Source organism: Ipomoea triloba, chromosome 14 (assembly GCF_003576645.1).
Source record: "Ipomoea triloba cultivar NCNSP0323 chromosome 14, ASM357664v1".
NCBI classification, from domain to species: Eukaryota; Viridiplantae; Streptophyta; class Magnoliopsida; order Solanales; family Convolvulaceae; genus Ipomoea; species Ipomoea triloba.
This window is the reverse complement of record NC_044929.1, coordinates 7,770,115-7,788,740: the sequence shown is the minus strand read 5'-3', so window position 1 is coordinate 7,788,740 and position 18,626 is coordinate 7,770,115. Positions and strand designations below refer to the sequence as shown.

The following is an 18,626-nucleotide window of genomic DNA, read 5'->3' as shown; positions in this document are numbered from 1 at the left end:
TAATATTATGTTTGCTTAATATATTTGTCAAGCTCAGATTATGCTTTTTAATATAATAGATTTAGTGCAGGTACGTGATATTAGTTGTGGGTAAATTTTTTTTTTTAAATTTTAGCGACGGATAATTCCGTCACTAAGTTCAAGCTAAATGAAATTCAATTCAAAAAATTAGTGACCACAATATCCGTCGCTATATATAACGACGGAAAATAGCAACGGAAAATTCTGACACTAATATTAGCGACGGAAATATCCCGTTAATCCCTCACAAATTTTGTCCAAAAATCGTCGTCGAATGAAATTAGCGACGGACAAATTGTTAGCATAGCGACGGAATTTCCGTCGCGATACGTAGCGACGGAAAATGTCGTCGCTATTCCCTCACAAATGTCACTGACGAATCGGTTGCCGGAAGATAGTTAGCGACGGATTCCTTTCGTTTAGCGAGGGAAATATCCGTCGTAACTTTTAGCGACGAAAAAAAATTGCGTCGCAAAATTCTAGCGAGGAGGGTTTTTGTGACGGACGAAATCCGTCGCTAAATGGTTTAGCGACGGAATTTCCTCCTTTAGCGACGAAATTCGTCCGTCGCTATTCTGACTTTTTTTTTGTAGTGAAAGTAAGGCAATGACATTTATTTCAAATTCTAGATAACACTAGGATTATGTAATGTTTCATTTCAAAAACTTGAGAGACCTTAACCCGATAAGAAGTCATGATGATTCTTGTGCACAGAGTATACAAGTAGAAACCCGTCATATATATGGAAGGGCTTGCTAGAGGTTCAATATGTCTTACTCCTCGGGTGTCGTCGGAGCATTGGAAACGGACTTGACACAAAAATAGGGGCACATGCGTGGCTCCCTACAGAGGTTGATCTATATGTTCATTCCCAGTTGAGTGACGACGTTAAAGAGGCAGCAGTTGCAACTCTATTCAATGATCAAGGTACGAGTTGGAACGTGACTTATATACTGAATACCTTTAATGAACATGATGCAAAGTTGATTTTGAATATCTCTATTAGCCTCCATAAGCCTCCAGATTCATGGTACTGGTATTGGGATCAGAAGGGGGATTATACTGTTAAGTCCTGTTATAGATGGATTATTGGCTTGGTGCATGATGATCACCTTGGTTTAGGTTATGGAATTTAGATGTGCTGCCAAAAGTAAAACATTTTTGCTGACAGCTGGCCTCTTCTTATTTGCCACAAGAGATGCACTAGCCTCTAAACACATACATTGTTCACTTATTTGCCATATGTATGTGCAAGAGAGAAGATGAAAGTGCATGTCACATTTTTGCTAGTTGTGCTGAGGTTGTTAAAATATGGAATGCTATTGGTCTACCAGGTGCTAGTATAAACCACAGTAATAATGTAACTGAGTGTTTTTTTTTTTGGGTATATCAATGTCTTAATGGCGAATTACTTGTTAAGTTTGTTATAGCCTGTTGGGGTATATGGTGTAGCAGGAATGATAGTGTACGAAAGGGGGTACCTTTTGACATGCATGCGATGCTGAGAAGGGCATTTACGTTTTGGTCGAATTGGCAGCATGCAAACTCTCAAGATTCCACAAATACAAGAGCTACTGGTAATGATGCTTGGGTTTGGCCAGTACGAGGACGAATTAAATTAAATATGGATGTGACTTTTGATACAACAAATAATGCTATGGGTTTAGGATGGATTTTACATGATGATGAAGGCAAATTTTTTGCTGCAAAAAACGTTTGGATCACTGGTTCCTATACAGTTAGAGGGGCTGAAGCTATTTGTCAAAGAGAGGCTCTTAGTTGGCTAAAAGATACTGGTATGGGTAATGCAGATGTGGGCAATTTATATCGTGGACCACGTTGCACAATGCATTGTGCACCCTGTACCAAATCTATGTATTCTAGGTAATCGTTCTGTGTATTCCAAGCAACCATTCTGTGTATTCTAGGCAACCGTTCTATGTATTCATGTTAGTAGCACATGTTGTGATGTGTTTGTGCATTCAAATGTTTAGGAGGATGAGTTCTGTGTATTTTGTATCAATATTCTGTGTATTCATGTTATTAACACAGGTTGTGATGTGTTTGTGCATTCGAATGTTAGAAGGATGAGTTCTGTATATTTTGTGTCAATATTCTATATATTCCGGGCAAACGTTTTGTGTATTCTAGATAATGATTATGTGTATTATAGATAATGAATTCCCTAGAGTCATTCGTGTCCGCGTCCACTAACATCAAAACGACGTCGTTTCGGACTAGGGTCCATGGGTCCACGATATAACGATTGGCAGATGTGGAGATGGATTCCCAGTTAGTTTATCATGCTATTTCCTCTACTTCTTTTCGTTCAACTTTTGGTCTTTTAATTGATGATATTAAAAAATTGGCATCGTCAATTGATGATGTTGAATTCTGTTTTGTTAAACGATTTGCGAATTGTGTCGCCCACATTGTTATTAAGAAGGCCTTTTCTATGTCAGGTTGTGAGGAATGATTTAACATTCCTCCTATTTTCCTTGTAAACTGTCTTTCTCGTAATTTAATGCATTAAATTTTTGGGGAAAAGGGACAAATAGGCCATCGAACTATTTGGGAAATAGCAATTAAGCCATTGAACTTGAAAAAGCTCCAAATCAATACACCAACTTGAAAAAAAGTTACAATTAACATTTTTAGCAGGTAAATGTCAGATTTTGACTGACACGTGTGATTATATTTTTTATTGTTATCCTACGTGGATTACATTACCTCTCTTTTATGTTTCTCTCTCTAAAAAAGTATTCCCATCTCACTTTGTTATGTACTTTTATGTCCAAGAATAAAGCTGCAATTTTCATTTCTTCTTTACATTGAATCAGTCACCGACGATCTAGAGCAGATAGCTCCGGTACTAGAATCCAATGCGATGCTTAAGAGAATAGCCGGAAATGTGTCAAGCCATTTGGTAGAAGGGGAAGCGGCGATGGAGGTGGAGTAAGTGTGCTTCCTACCTTGCACCGATGATAGCGTGTTGGTTATCAGAGAAGTTCCCAGTGTTAAGGGATGCTCTGCGACTAGTCATAGCTGTTGGGGTATCCTAAATGGCCCTTCCACTGGTGCTTCTATGGCAGAACTTATGATGGATGGTCGATCTCGCATCGTTGATCTTAGCGTGTTTAGTCCTCCAAGATTTGTTTTGCGCTGCCAAATCCTAGAACTTTATATATATATATATATATATATATATATATATATATATATATATATATATATATGATCGTCTGTGTGTGGGCTAAGAAAAACTCTTCCAGCGATAGCGGCGACTCCCAGGGCTTCAGAAGATAACAAAGTGAGATGGGACATTGTGGTCGTATTCCTGGAATACTAATGGTGGACCAAGAACTACTATCTGTGGCATCTCATTCTTCGTATTAAAATGGTGGGTTTCTTTTCCGTGAGCGGTGGTGGTGGAGGAGGAAGAGGTGGAGCCACCACTAACAGCTGGAGCCACCACTAACAGCTGGAGCACCGGGAAAGCCAAAAGCAGGAATAACCAGGAAATGTCGTCGGCCTATAAAGGATCTGAGTTGTGGCAAGATCAATCGCTGCACCACCACCAAATCAACCCATTGCAAGATCTTTACCCCTCTGCCGCCGGGTTGGGCGTGAGGTTGAGCTAGAGCGCCGCTGCTGGGATCGACGAGCATTTCAGGTCGGTCGTGTTTGAGACGATGATACGCAACGGCAAAGGCTCCAGCGGAAGGATTATGCCATGTAATCCACGTTGGAAATAGGGCATGTAATCCACCTAGGATTAAAAAAAAAATACACATGGCAAATTTGGCAATGTAATTAGAGGAAACTGGTCATTTACCTACTAAAAATGCTAATTGTAACTTTTTTCAAGTTGGTGTATTGATTTTGAGCTTTTTCAAGTTCAATGGCTTCTATTTTCCAAATAGTTTGATGGCCTATTGGTACCTTTTCCTAAATTTTTATTCTAAAAAAGAAGATGGCCGACTCACGATTTATCTTATTTACTTTTGATATCTCAAAATCTTTTCTGCACCACAACCCAGTGAACGGTGAGCCACTTCCCCAACTTCTGTGGGCTATGGCTAACACATTCTCTATGATGATCTTGGCCTATATTTGCCAATTCACATATGCAAAGTCCACTGAGCAGTCAAAACCCACAGCAGCCTACCGAAGATCCAGCAGCTCTAGAAACAGGGAGCGAGATTATCGCCACCCAGCTAAGGAAAATGGCTCTGGTGCCGCAACCCTCGAACGAAGAACCTCTCTTCGCTGAAGTGGAAATGGCTGGTGATTCCTCCACCGTCCGCGCTACCGTGGTCCAGGCATCCACCGTCTTTTATGACACCCCCGCCACTCTTGGTCGCCTCTCCATTCCATTTCACTTATGCAATTCTTGCTTTAAATTTTTGGTTTGACATCTGTGATTCAGTTTCTCGCTGTGGTGAAATTGATCGATTATTTTCGTTTTTGGTGGTTGTTGCTTTGATAACGGTCGTTTTCTTTTCCGGGGTTTTCATAAAAGATGCTTCTTGGCCTCTTGGGGTTATGGAAATTGATGAATGAAGGGTTTCTCAGCGGGAGATTATGTACAATGAAGATTGAAACTTAGGGATTTTCAGGGTACTGGGCACCGTATTTGTTTGTTGATTATTTTGTGATGAATATAAGTGACAAGTTGATTTTGAGTCAAATATTAGAGTGCTATAGCTTACAAGTGTCTAGAGAATTATAAAATGCTTGAGTTCATCAGTTCTGTCTTTCCTTGCCTAGCAATGGTTTGTATCCTTGCTTCAAATGGTGCAGTCCTAGAAATGATAAATGTCAAATGGCGTTTTCTATAGCCTTTAGGCATATCCTCTGAGGTTCGTAGCTTATCTGAAATTTCTTTTGTAATCCTCTTCTACATTGTATATGGTTGCAGATAAAGTGTAGTGTCAAAGAACATTCAAGTATGGTAGCTGGTAGTTTGTGGTAGTATAGAGCTGAGGCCTGAGAGCTTGTTCATAATGAAGATGAAGTTAGTTATAAATATCTGTGTGCAATTAGAACTTATTTTCTGCCCCTTGGAATTATCAAGCAAAGTTGGAATACAACTCCAGAGTAAAAAGTTGAGCAAAAATTATTTGCCTATAACCAAAGAAAACTGAATCTGTATGGTAATCCTAAAATCCTCGTTGTCATATGTTTAAATCAAAGGCCATTGACTAACTTAACCAATGTAAAAGGTCTACTTTATTATAACCTATTTGAATAAGAAGAGATGAGTGGACAACTCAATGGCAGGGTGAGAATGTGTGAACAACTTAATGGCACAGTTCACTATTTTCTTTCCCCAAGGTCTGTGTTTGACAGAGTGCAAACATTTGATCAATTTCATTTGGGTATATGTGATTTCTATGAATTCCAATGTATCTGTGCTGGAACTAGCTGATACTCACAGCTTTTGTCTATTTATGTAAAGATACTTAGACCCTAAACATTCTATTTGATCATTTGATGTCTGGTGGTAATAGAGCAAAAGAAGGGCAATGACTCAAGGGAAGGGAGAAATAATCAGACGCTGTGTTCATGGTGTTCAATACTTGAATTGTACATGTATGTTGGAGTAAAGAGCAGACGAGGAAGAAGTAATGCAGAATTGATAGGATTAAAATGAATAGAGACAAACAAGGATACTTTAAAGTATCCTCCAGCAAGAATGGATCCTTGCCCAGCTACAATAGCTATTATTTTCTAATGGATATTCGATACCATCAACACTAGGGGAGGCGCCTTACTTATAACCCGATACAATGTAGAAATTAAGTAAAATAGCATAAATTATGTAATTTGTCTTCTGATTTTCTGCTCCAATCCCATGAGTTGTGCTCCATTTGTGACTTGCAAATCTGATGCTTGATTGATTGGTTAGCTTCCATTTTCATTTGTGCCTTGATTTGGTGCCTTATCAATGTACCTAATGGCATCTAGAATGGGATTAAGGTTTAGTTGATTTTAGTTTGTTATGATGTTCATCTCTGTTTACTAGCATAAGGAATCAAGAAGTGGCATAATGGGGAAAATCTTACTTTTAACTTTTCAGAAACTGAGTTTAGTATTGAGAATTACAACTCTTAAGAACTAGGGGCTGAAACTTCTTGTCTAAGATGGTGAATAAATTGTTGATAAAGGAAATAGGGATGGGATCAATTTTCCTGTGGTGGCCTGGGTGGAGAGAAGAGTGCCTAATGAGGGACATAATGAAACATGGATGAATGCTTAACATAAGAGAGCATCAACCTTCATAGGAGAGGTTTAAACGGAGCCTATTTGAAGGAAAAACAAGATAATCTACCTTGTGAAGTTTTTATTGATTGGCTCACTCCGTGGAACGTTTTTATTAATGTCTTTATTTTTACCAAACAATTTAAAATGTCCAAGGTATTTTTATTTTTATTTTTTTTGTCTTGAGAAACAAAAATGGACAAATTGAACTAATATTCACTACAACCAAATACAATCATAAATTTTAAATAATACACTGAACTTCTAGAGTGTTCTGAACATGTTGCAGTCATTCTTCTTCCCCAAAGCATGGAATGCATTTAACACTAGCAACATCTTCCCGTGCCTTTAGAATTTTGCTACACCAAAATAAAGGTTGTTGTCTAAGTATGTTGAAGGAGTAATAAAGATGTTGACATTTTTACTTGTTGGAATTTCTTATTGATAATTCTGTAATTTTCACAAAACAAGTATATGAAATTGCCAAATTTGTTGAAAAAAAGTTCTTATTGGTTTCACCAAAATTCCCATAGATAAGGCTGAGAGGCTGCTAGCTGAAGCAGCTTCATATGGTGCACAGCTGGTTGTGTTTCCGGAAGCGTTTATAGGTGGTTATCCACGTGGGTCAACCTTTGGTGTCTGCATAGGCAATCGTTCAGCGAAGGGCAAGGAGGAATTCCGGAAATATCATGCTGCTGCCATTGATGTGCCAGGTAAATTATGTTTCCTTCCCTTGAGACAATTGACATTTTGCAAGGAATTAGCAGCAGGAAGCTGTTATGTGGAAAGGAGCAGTGTGCTTTTGTTGATGTTACAATGGAGCAATTGAGCTTCACAGTCTTGACTCCTATGAGAAAATATACTTGCATAGGAGAACTAAAATCTGAAGTTTGGAAACTTAAAACTTGTGCGGGTTGAGAATTTATGTTTTGATAGTTTCTTTCACTACAAAATTAAGGCCCTGCTAAACATATGCATACATACTTGGTGGCCTCCTGAACTTGACCTACAGGCATCTATCTTCTGATGATAAGTAAATAATGGATGCCTTTTCTAATGCTTTGGTGGCTGCTTCTTTTCCCATCTGTGTCCTTGTTCTCTCTCATAGACACTGATTGCAGGTCCTGAAGTTGATCGATTGGCAGCAATGGCTGGAAAATATAAGGTGTACTTAGTTATGGGCGTTATTGAGAGAGATGGATATACACTTTATTGTACAGTTCTGTTTTTTGATTCTCAAGGTCGTTACCTTGGAAAACATCGGAAAGTAATGCCAACTGCATTGGAACGCATTATTTGGGGTTTTGGAGATGGATCAACAATTCCAGTTTTTGAGACCCCAATAGGAAAAATTGGTGCTGCAATTTGCTGGGAGAACAGAATGCCACTTCTGAGGACTGCAATGTATGCTAAAGGTTAGTAATCTGGTGTTATAATTGTGTGTGTTGTTCTGTCCTTTTATGATTTGGTCAATACATTAGTGAAAGTTCTTGGTATTCACTGAAAGCTGTTGTACGCCAATTCTTCTATTTGCCTCTAGGCACTTGAACTTAATGTTCTTTCTCCCATGTAAATAAATTATCCTGACAAAAGATATTCTCGATAATAACTAAGGAACAAGTCTACGTATCGCATTTGTAATTGCTTGACCAGCATGGCATCTTAATTCAACATGCAATACTTGGATCTACGTGAGTACGTGTTGTACTTGTGATGAAATAATTAACATTTGCATCACTGAAAGTACATAGTAATTAGTTCAAAACGTGGATGCAGTTACACTGAAGTGTATTGTTTTTAAAATTTCACATTTTACTCGCGCATTTGGTGGATGATAATCTTAGTTTACAGTTTACTAGCCTTCCCCGTCACCCTATTTTTGGCATTTGATCCTAATATTTATGGCTACATTACTTGTGGATTCTAGGCATAGAGATATACTGTGCCCCTACCGCTGATTCCCGGGATGTGTGGCAAGCATCCATGACTCACATTGCCCTTGAGGGCGGGTGTTTTGTTTTATCAGCCAACCAGTTCTGCAGAAGGAAAGATTACCCGCCTCCTCCAGACTACATCTTTTCTGGCACAGAGGAAGAGCTGACCCCGGATTCCGTTGTTTGTGCTGGTGGCAGCGTCATCATTTCACCGTCTGGAACTGTGCTGGCGGGACCAAATTACGAGGGGGAGGCACTCATCTCCGCTGACTTAGGTACATTACTGGGTTAATAATTATACTCCGTATCCGATTATACATTCCATTTAGTATGTGCGCTATGCATCAAATAGCACACTTTTGCATTATTGTCTGTTTATATTCAACATTTTTTGGGATGATGAGGGAAACCCTAGAACCCTTTCGGGTCCGCCTTATGACCCTAGCCGGCAAAGGACCACAAAGAAGTAAACTAGCTTACATTATCCATAGCTGACCGGCTCAAACCAAGGGAGCAAGGATTCGAACTTGTGACCTTGTAGTTACAAGTGTGGATCTCTTGCCATCTTGGCTGGGGTTACCCCCATATTCACCATTTTTGTTTGTCTATCTAGTGATGCTAATCTAATCTCACGGTTCACAGATCTCGGAGAAATAGCAAGGGCGAAATTCGACTTTGATGTGGTTGGGCACTACTCAAGGCCAGAAGTTCTGAGCTTGGTCGTGAGGGATCATCCATTGAATCCGGTAACTTTTACGTCTGCATCAAACAAAGCGGAAAGCTCAGCAAAGTGAGATGGACTACTAGCAGATCTAACAAGCGAACATGCGCTAGATCTCAAAGTCAACGACATTCTCTACATTGATGACATGTCTCCGGTTTCTGTGTTCATGCACCATGTACATTATTGAAGAGTGAAGACCATCTATTCTGCTGGCTCATTCATTGTGCTAATACTTTGTTTATCAATAATTCTGTGAATATTTAATTTCAGGACCCCCTGCTTCAATGAAACCTCCAGACTCCAGCCTGTTTAGTTCTTTTCATTTCAAGGTTCATCCTTTCTTGACATCCTGCCAGATTGAGTCTCGGATACTCCTCTTCTTAATGACTTTTGGAGTTTTGGGTCCAGTGAATCAATGGAAAGATAGGGATGAAAATGTCTAAAATAAAGCAATAAATCATATACAATATTGAACACAAAAAGAAATAGTATCTGTTAAATAGTATATGACATGGTGCACCTATAAGACAACCCATAGTATATTAACCTCATTCGCACGGTAGGACTTGAAGGGTATCAAAGTATTTTTTCATGAGTTTTAAAGTAGCTAAATTTTGGTGATGAGGGAAATTCGTATTCACTACCTGAAGTTGTGCATTGGATAAATCTCGTCTTGTGAGCTTAGCTGGCAAAGGATTACAAGTAGATAAATCAGTCTAGGTTGTTCATAGCTGATCAGCTCAAACCACCAATAGGTTGCTCCTGATGTGACCAGTTCAAGCCAAGAAGACCAATAAGTTGCTTTTGCTATGAGCTGAATTTGTAATCTTGTGGTTCTAGTTGGTTAAGCTAGAAAAGACTTACAAATCTTGTTCGCTTGATGTGGTTTAAATTTATGTAATTTTATTTTTTAATCCTTCCTTGTATGGAAAAGAAAAAAAGGACAAATGGAGAAGAATATACGAAATAATTTCATTTCTCTTGAAAAAGCTTTAAATGAACGGAGTGTCTTTGGTCTAAATAATCCAAGACAAAGCCATTATGTATGCCTTGGAAGAATTGAAACATGATCCCTACAAGTTTTCCTGGTGCCAGCCACAAACACAGCCAATGACTATTTTGTGCAACCCATACTGAACTGTTTGATTTAAGTACACACATACTCACTCTCTTAGTGCGGCTCAACGAAGATAAGATATGCGATATGATAAAGATAAGATTCGTATAAGATATTTGTGTATGATACATCAAGTATGATACATCAATTTTTTCGGGATTAAGAAGTGTAGATCGAGCTGTAAATTTGACAAATAATGGAGGAATAAAGATGTGCTCTTGATTATATCTCACATGGCATTATTCCTCTGCAAGACAGACATATTACTCATCAATAGTCAACAGGATTTTAGCCTCATTATTGAGGTTAAACAATTCAGAGTGTGTCCAATGGCCATATTACATTATGTTGACAGTACTTTATATATGGTTGAATCATTTATTGACAAGCTTGTGCACATGGGGAGATCAATGAAATCCAAGGGTGGTGGGTGTTTGGTAATGATTAAGTAAAAACTGGCTAAAAGATAATGAACTCTTTTTCAAAATTTACACCATTGTTTATAGTAATAGTAATCATCACGATAACCTTCAATTACTTCGGTAATTACAAAGCTCCATATTTGACTCTTTGTGGAAAATGTCTATTGACTTTTTTGGTTTGAATCGATCAACTATGAGTAACTTAAGTTGATTTACTAATCACTTGTTAGTTAAAGTCACAATGCGAGCTTCACTCAAAGTGTCTTGATGGACACAAGTAAAAATATAGAGATGGATTCACAATGATTAAAGCGGTGTTTGGTTCACTACTTTAGAAGGCTTCAACTAGATTTAAAAGAAAAAAAAAACTAGAATCAAAAGTTGTGGTGTTTGTTTTTTGAGATGTAGAAGATGGCACAAAGGTAAATCGATATGGAAAATTTTCTTTCTTTGTAAAAAAATTCACAAAAGTTAAAGTATTGTATCCCAACAACAAATTTGAAGTGTGTTTGGTTCATGGGTTTATACACTAAGAATAAGAATCAAAATCTAGTATTTGGTTGATTTTTTTTGTTCCAAAAAATAAAAAAGTATTTGGTTAATAACTTTTTAAAACACAACTATGGGATTTGATTATCCTTCAATTAAAAATCATATTCCCTAATTAAAAATGATATCATTCCATCTTATTGGTAATATAATTTTTAAGTTTGGATTAATATTTTTAGATTTTTTTTTAAAATTTTTTTGTGTTCATATTGATGATTTGGATAACATTATATCATGATCAATTATCTTGATTTTTTATTTTTTGTTTTTGTTTTTTATACTTTTAAAACATTTATTCCTATTATATAGTCATACGCAACCAAACATCAATACTAGTAGTCATTTCAATTCCACCCTACTATCAAACATGCAAAATATTTTCATCAAAACTCATTACCATTACCAAGTATTTGATTCTCATTCCAATTCGGAATTCTCATATGCGAATCCGAACCAAACACAGCGTTAATAATAATTTCGATTCAAGTTTACTACCGGCCAAACAATTAGGTAACTTTTATTAAAATTCATCCAAATTACTAAATATTTGATTCCGATTCTCATTCCCATTTTTAAACCAAACAAACAAATATCATTAATGTCTGTTCCACTTCTTGACAGGAACACATATCAAACCTAAAGATTTTCCAAGTCTTTCAGGTGACAAAATTCAACTGTCCAGAAAAGGTCTCACCTTGTTGAGGAGGATGACAATGAAAGCACTATCCTTTTCCCATGTCTGTGAAGCAAAATGATAAATAAAAAAGAAATAAAATTAACCAACCATTTCCTGCCAAACACATCCTTAACTTCCCCAACTAAATCCACGTGAAAGTTTTTCCTTTTTCATCAATCACAGGTTCGTCAACTTTCCAAGAACCGCGTACTTGCAGGTAGAAACCATAATCTCAACTTTTTCCAAGCCCATGAGTACATCCAGTCATAATCAAGCAGACCAAAAGTTATAGCTAATAACAAATACTCATTTTTATTTTCTTATATTACTTAGCAGTCCGATTTTATTACTGAGTATTTTCTTATACTTACATAAAGGGTAAAGTTTTGATGACAGGATGCTGAACTCAACTCTTCGAATTGCAGTTCAACACACTATTGGGCAGAAACTGATAACGGCCAAGTCCGTGATGGTTTATAAGAATAAAGTTGAATGGTTATATCATGAATTAGGGTGGACCCAGGTACTATATTGTGTATTTTTAATTTTGGAATTTTGAAATTCTAAAATATGAATTGTGTTATTTAAGTCAAAACACATAATTGTAGAAGGGGGATTGTGAATACAATACATGGTCATCAAATCTTAATCTGTTAATATTGTGTGATTACAGTATTTGAAAGAAACTTGTGAATACATGCAAAACAAGGTAATCAATTATATATATGTTAACATTGTGTGCTTGTAGTATACAAATTGTGAATTTTTAAAAAATAAATTGTGAATATTTAGTATGTAAATTATGTACTTATAACAAAATCAACATTCAAAACCCGAGTCCACTGGATAATTTGTGCCCATGCTACTAGCTATAACTTTTGATTTAAATAGTAAGCGTTTGATCCTTACAAACACACAAGAAGTGAGTTGTCATTCATGAGCATGGCAACCTTGATTGCGACATCCATGGAACTTCCATGAACAACGTTGCATCATTATCAGATGTACACACAACGTTATAGTTATGATGGAACGCCCCACAAACCACCTAGTTTTGTTTTCTGGTATGAGGACAAGGCATCTTGGGGGTGGGTGGGTGGGGGGTGTCATGTGTCAACAAGTGATTGTCTTCAAGAGTTTTGGAGAGATATATAATAAATCTGTAAACTTTTCACTTCCCAGTAAAAAAAAAATAAAGTGGCAAACTTTGTACAATTCAGCTAAAAACAAACAGCAGAACACAAAATTTTTTTTTGGGCTAACCAACCATCAAGAATATGTGTGTTCTTGGGATTTGTAGGCAATGCAATATACTTATAGACTCTATCCTTGTTAATGGTGGAAATAAACTTAATAAGAATTTTGCTTCATTCTGCTCCCTGCAGCACTGTAAATGCATCTGCAATCATGCTAGGCTCGAGGGAGGCGAAAGTTTGATGGCTCCAGTTTTTGGAAGGACTAGTGAAGTCTTGGGAGGGGGTGGTTTTGGAAGCAGAAACTATGTGATCTCTAAGATCTTTGATCATGTTGTATCTCTCGATTTCATCTTCGTGTTCCCTTTTCCACGTGTGTGGTTCGCTCTCCAATGATCCTCCCTTGTCATACAAATGGGAGTATCCATTGCTATGCACACCTTGGTTTTCTTTGCCCCCACTCCCAGCTGAGAATTCCAAAACTATGCCTTCTGAGGTTTGTCTTTCCAGACAGATACTTTGTCTCGGGGCTTTTGCAGAAGTGGACTTTCTACCTTTGGTTCTGTCAGAAGCCGATGAGAGGCGGTTTGAGTTGTTGTAAACGACGTTGCTCCATTCGTAACTCTTGCTGTTATCATCCATGTTTAGTTCAATGGAGTGAAGGTCACTATCGGCTGAATCGTCTCCGTCTTCTTCTTCCCCTTCCTCTTTGGTTTCTTCTCCCTCGGCTCGCTTCTCTTTGTCTTGGTAAATGAGGCCGGGAAGTGTTTCCCTTAAATGTTTCTCGAGAGCCTTGATTCTATCATAGTTTGGGGATTCACTGCCTTCTTCTCCTCTCTTGAATTTCAAATAGGCCTCGAGCTCGGTCTTCAGCTGATCCACAGCTGCGTTTTTCTCCTCGAACTGATACTTTGCTTCTGAGAGCTTCATCTGAACTCTTTCCTCGCGCAACACATCAGCTAGCTGAAGCATTTCCCTTTCCTTTTCCACCTCCTCGCGAACCTTAGCTGATTCCCTCTTTAATTCCTCCACCTCGGCCCTATCTTCCCCGATACCTCTAGCCAGTTCATCACACACTTGCTCCAATATTTCCCTCGCCCTCTTCTCGCTCTCGAGCTCTTTGGTTGCCTTTGACAGACATGCCTTTGCATCAGCCAATTCCCTGCCAAGCTTCTTGTTCAGCCTCTCAGTCTGTTTTCTCAGCTTCTTCTCAGTCTTGAGCTCCCCAGCTATAGATACAATGGTACTTTGAATCCTGTCTTGCTCTTTAATCTTCCAAACCGCTTTCTCCTCCTCAAACTGCTTCACCAGGAAATCAATCTCACCGCGATTGTCTTTCTGTTCTTGGATCAACTTAGTCACTTGAGCACACGCCCTATCAAGCTCCGTCTTCAGGGCTGCAAATAGGGACAAACAAGTAGCCTGCTGCTCTTCTAGACCCCAAACGCGACTCAAAACTTTGAGCAGCTCTTTCGAGGTGGTGAGGCCATGGCGAACATCCTTCAATCGGTGTCTGGTTTTTGAATTCCCATGTGGTTGTGCCTGATCAACCTGCATATTGATCAACAACAATTCTCAACCTAGCACACCAACAAATAAAAACACGAGCTCACCTCGGTGGATTGATTGGTTAAATTTTTTTGACACAAACCTAATACTATAACCTACACAATACATGCCATGACAAGCAAAAACATCAAAGAATACATCACACCATGTCAAAAAACAACATGAGATGTTGGCTCTGGTGGAAGCTAAATCAGAACCAGATCATGTTCACTGTTCCTTCCCACGTACAAAGTATTTGTCTATTTCTTCCTATTAGTCATATCAATTCATCTTAGCAAGCCAACTCCAATTTCCTTTTTCATACTTACAAGGGCTTAACCTTAAATGGTGAGCTCCAAACATTCATCCCCCAATCCCCTCGAAGAAAAACCAGAAAAGACTAATTAAACGAACAATCAGACACTGACCATGAACATTATGGGTAGCATTAAACCTTACCATATTTACTGCACTGCACAAAATGGATAAGATAATCTGCCTGGGGGTGTTGAATTAGATATTTTTCTCTATGTTTGTTAAAAAACATTGAAATAGTTGAGTTTAGCAGGAAGCAACTACCTCCATCAGACAAACACTTTGCAGTGAATGATCAGGTTGCAGAATCTTCTCAGAACCTGCTGAAGCTCTTCTTCTATGGCTGCCCACTTTAGATCTTTCCATTTCCTGCTAAACCCAACACCAAAAGCTTTTGAATACAATCAAGAATTTAAGAATTTAAGAATTAAGAATATCCCTTAGAACAAGATTTAACAAATTTTGATAACTCAACCAATCAATTGGATGATAAAAATTTAAGAAAACAAGAAAAAAAAAAAAAAAAAAGCAAGAATCTTCCCAAGAAAAAAGGAAAAAAAAAATCACTCCCCACCTCAGAAACAGGGCTATGAGAAGGATGAGACAATTGCAGAGGGAGTGAATTTGAAGGCAGTTTGGATGACTTTAACAAACCCCTTCCTTTCCTACCATTCTCTCCTTCTTCACTCATCTTCTCCACATTCTCCTTTCCTCTAAGGCTACTAACCCCATTGATCTCCCACAAAGTAGCAGCCAACTTCCGCGCAGAAACCAAAAACTCTTTGCCCCTATCACCACCACCATTTCCCTCCAAATACTTACATGAATTCTGCGATGCTGGTGATCTCGAAGCATCCATCATCTTCCACATTGGCACTGGCGTGCTTGAACCCCCTCTCTTCCCTACTAACACAGCCCTTTTTAGCCGATAAGTCCTCACCAATGAAGAAGAAGAAGATGATGATCCTCCCCTCTTCCTCACCTTGCAACTCCTCCCATTTCCTCCATCCCCATTCAAACTTTGCCTAGGCATTTTCTCTCCAATTTATATCTATAACCCAAAAGTGTTACAATCCAATAAAATCTCACCACAGTACTATTATGTATATGTTCAATGGGGACCAAGAATCTACCTTGTACTGCTATACTTATAAATAGTACACTACAGGGTTAAGGTTAAGGCAGATGAATCATTGAATCAAAGTCAAGATTCATTCAAGGTGATGAAAACTATGAAAGTGTTTGAAGTTTTGCAGATCTAAAGGCAAACAAATTAAAGGGTGGTGTGCAAAAGGCCTCCTAGATAGAACAACAAGCTAAGCTGGCAACTCTTTTGCTTGGCACTTCGGATCTGTTTTTTGAATTTATGTATGTGGTAGGGAAAAAAATATAACTGTCAGAGTATAAAGATTGTTTCTTTGTGCTTTCCACCAGTCAAAAAAGAAGGGAATAATCAAACCCAGAAAAAAGAAAAAGAACAAATTGAGAGGAACCAGGAAAAAAAGAAAGAAAGAAAGAAAGAGAGAATCTTGATGAACGTACCCCCTTTGCTTGCCTTTAGTGCATATATGGAAGATTTGGAGAATGATTGGCATGCAAATTAGAGCTTAAAGTTTGTTTTGGCCTTTGTTTCAAACTCCCAGAGAGGGAAAAGCAGAGAGAGGCATGGAAGAGAGAGAAAGAAATGGCCAAAAATGGTGGTTGGCTTCAGAACTTTGATCTTTGGAGAGGAACACACACAAAAAAATAAAATAAGAAAAAAATGAAGGAAAACGGGAGAGAGTTGAGGAGTGAATGCTTCCTTCTCTTTACATGGAAAGGGAGACGTTTTGGCGGGGGTGGGGGTTGGCTTCCAAGCCTCAAAGGTCAGGGATTTATTTAATTTTTTTAAAAAGAATATTGGACAAATACAAAGAGAGAAAAAAATTATTATTATTTTATGATACAGAACTTACCATCACCATTTGAGACACTTGTTATACTGTGGACCACGGGTCATGGTTGATACTGCAGTTGTGTTGAACTGATACTTCAGTTGTGTTGAAAGGATATTGCAATTGTGTTGAAAGGGAACTACAGTTGTGCGGAACAGAAGCCGTGTCATCCATCTGGAACTGTAGTTATTTTGAACAGATACTGCAGTTGTGTTGTAAAGATACTGCAGTTGTGTTGAACGGATACTGCAGTTGTGTTGAACGGATACTGCAGTTGTGTTGAACGGATGAATGACCTCTGTTCCGTGCAAATGCAGTTTCCTTTCAACACAGTTGCAGTATCTTTTCAACACAACTGCTGCAGTATCTGTTCAACACAACTGCAGTATCAGCTATGATCATGGTCCACAATGCTTTGTGGACCATGGTCCACCATATAATTTGCGCATTTGAGAGTGTTATAATAACTCGTAAATTACACAAAAAAAAAAAAGATAAATCAAACTTATAACTTTCAGAATCACACTAGGCAAATTATTGAGTGAACCACAGTCCAAAACAACGTTGTTAAATATTATGAGTTATAATAATGTACTTTATGTGTTAAAATAATGTACTTTATGTGTTAGAATAATAAAACTTCAAGGATAAGATAATGTATTTTATGAGTAAGAATAATGTACTTTATGAGTTAGAATAATGTATGTACATTATGCTTTAGAATAATGTACATTATGAGTTATAAAAATATATGTAGCAACGGGTTGCGTGAAAAAAAAATACATAAAATGGCGTCGTTTTTAGACCGTGAACTACTGTCCATGCAATAACTGTAATTATACTACACCTACTCGGTTACTCCTTTTAAGGAAAAATTATTATGATTATATGAACTCCATTTTTGTAAATCTTCTCTAATATGATTTTGTTTTTGGCTTCACAGTTTTGTTTGATTTTTTTTTTAACACTATTTTTTACCATCACTGGAGTAACAAAGGTACAATTACGCTAGTAGTTGGTAGTTTTGTTTAGTACCTGTTCATAGTCCCAGACTCGAACACACTTCTTTTATATGGGATGCAATCGTGTGTTACTAAACCATAAGGTCATTGGCTTAGTTGTATAAATTTAAATGCACTAAGCCTTGATTGTTAAAAAATTACAATTACTATTGTAATCAATTTAATATTTTAATGCTTTGGCAATGTTTTTTTTTGGTAAGGAATGCTTTGGCAATGTTAAAGGTGCGTGGTACTTCCACAAATTTTAAATATATAATGTAGTTTTGTATAAAAATTATAGAGTATATCATGATCATAAAAATTAATGGTTGAGGGTAAAAAAAAATGAATAAAATATTCTCAATATTGAGTGGAAATATTTTTACATTAAATTTGGATGTAAATGGTGTGATTTATGGTAAATATCTATAAATGGAAGGGAAATGTTTTAATTTGATGGGAGAGAGAAAAGGAAAAAAAAAGAAAAAGAAAAGGAAAGTGAAAAAATTGCGATGTCAATTTTTTATTTAGACTAATCAGAACATACTCACATACTAGAGAGTGAAGCGATCTTGAAGTTCTCGCAGTCCAAACTCGCAATGCGATGTGAGATGACTGTATGGTCATTGTGAGAACGTAAAAAGTCTTAGTGAGAGGACGATAAGTTGTCCTTGGTACCACCCTCCATTCGATTCAAAAAGAGAACAAATTAAATTAAATTAAAAGTAAAAATAAATGTAATATTGTTCTAAATTGAATGATTTATTCATATTGTCGATAACAAAATTTGAAATAAAAAACATTACTTATATTTGATATGATGGTGGATATTATATATGTATATAGCCCTTAGCCATAGACCAAATGGTCAATTAACACTCTATGGCAGAGTGTAGAGTTCAAACCAAGGATCAAAGAAGTTAAGGGA

General features: G+C 37.4%; 2 protein-coding genes across 2 annotated transcripts; one reads left to right on the top strand and one right to left on the bottom strand.

Annotated features, from left to right (window-relative positions):
- The first annotated feature begins 4,103 nt into the window (after positions 1-4,103).
- Positions 4,104-9,288, top strand: LOC116004786 (bifunctional nitrilase/nitrile hydratase NIT4A). Its single transcript, XM_031244956.1, has 5 exons — positions 4,104-4,380; positions 6,819-6,998; positions 7,407-7,700; positions 8,213-8,494; positions 8,862-9,288. Exons 1-5 carry the CDS (start codon positions 4,149-4,151, stop codon positions 9,011-9,013), a joined length of 1,140 nt encoding a protein of 379 aa, XP_031100816.1. The 5' UTR covers positions 4,104-4,148; the 3' UTR covers positions 9,014-9,288.
- Positions 9,289-12,857: 3,569 nt separating this feature from the next.
- On the bottom strand, positions 12,858-16,609 carry LOC116004849 (uncharacterized protein At5g41620-like). Its single transcript, XM_031245027.1, has 3 exons — positions 15,338-16,609; positions 15,028-15,132; positions 12,858-14,451 (listed from the first exon to the last, which is right to left on the bottom strand). Exons 1-3 carry the CDS (start codon positions 15,794-15,796, stop codon positions 13,075-13,077), a joined length of 1,941 nt encoding a protein of 646 aa, XP_031100887.1. The 5' UTR covers positions 15,797-16,609; the 3' UTR covers positions 12,858-13,074.
- Positions 16,610-18,626: the final 2,017 nt, after the last annotated feature.

Bases quoted from the DNA above. Each gene is read 5' to 3' on its own strand.
- LOC116004849 (XM_031245027.1), bottom strand. From the start codon at position 15,796: ATGCCTAGGCAAAGTTTGAATGGGGATGGAGGAAATGGGAGGAGTTGC. The intron at 15,133-15,337 runs GTGGGGAGTGAT...TGGGTTTAGCAG, and splicing joins CTCATAGCCCTGTTTCTGAG to GAAATGGAAAGATCTAAAGT. The intron at 14,452-15,027 runs GTAGTTGCTTCC...ATCAATATGCAG, and splicing joins AAAGTGTTTGTCTGATGGAG to GTTGATCAGGCACAACCACA.
- LOC116004786 (XM_031244956.1), top strand. From the start codon at position 4,149: ATGCAAAGTCCACTGAGCAGTCAAAACCCACAGCAGCCTACCGAAGAT. The intron at 4,381-6,818 runs GTCGCCTCTCCA...AAATTCCCATAG, and splicing joins TGACACCCCCGCCACTCTTG to ATAAGGCTGAGAGGCTGCTA. The intron at 7,701-8,212 runs GTTAGTAATCTG...TGTGGATTCTAG, and splicing joins GACTGCAATGTATGCTAAAG to GCATAGAGATATACTGTGCC.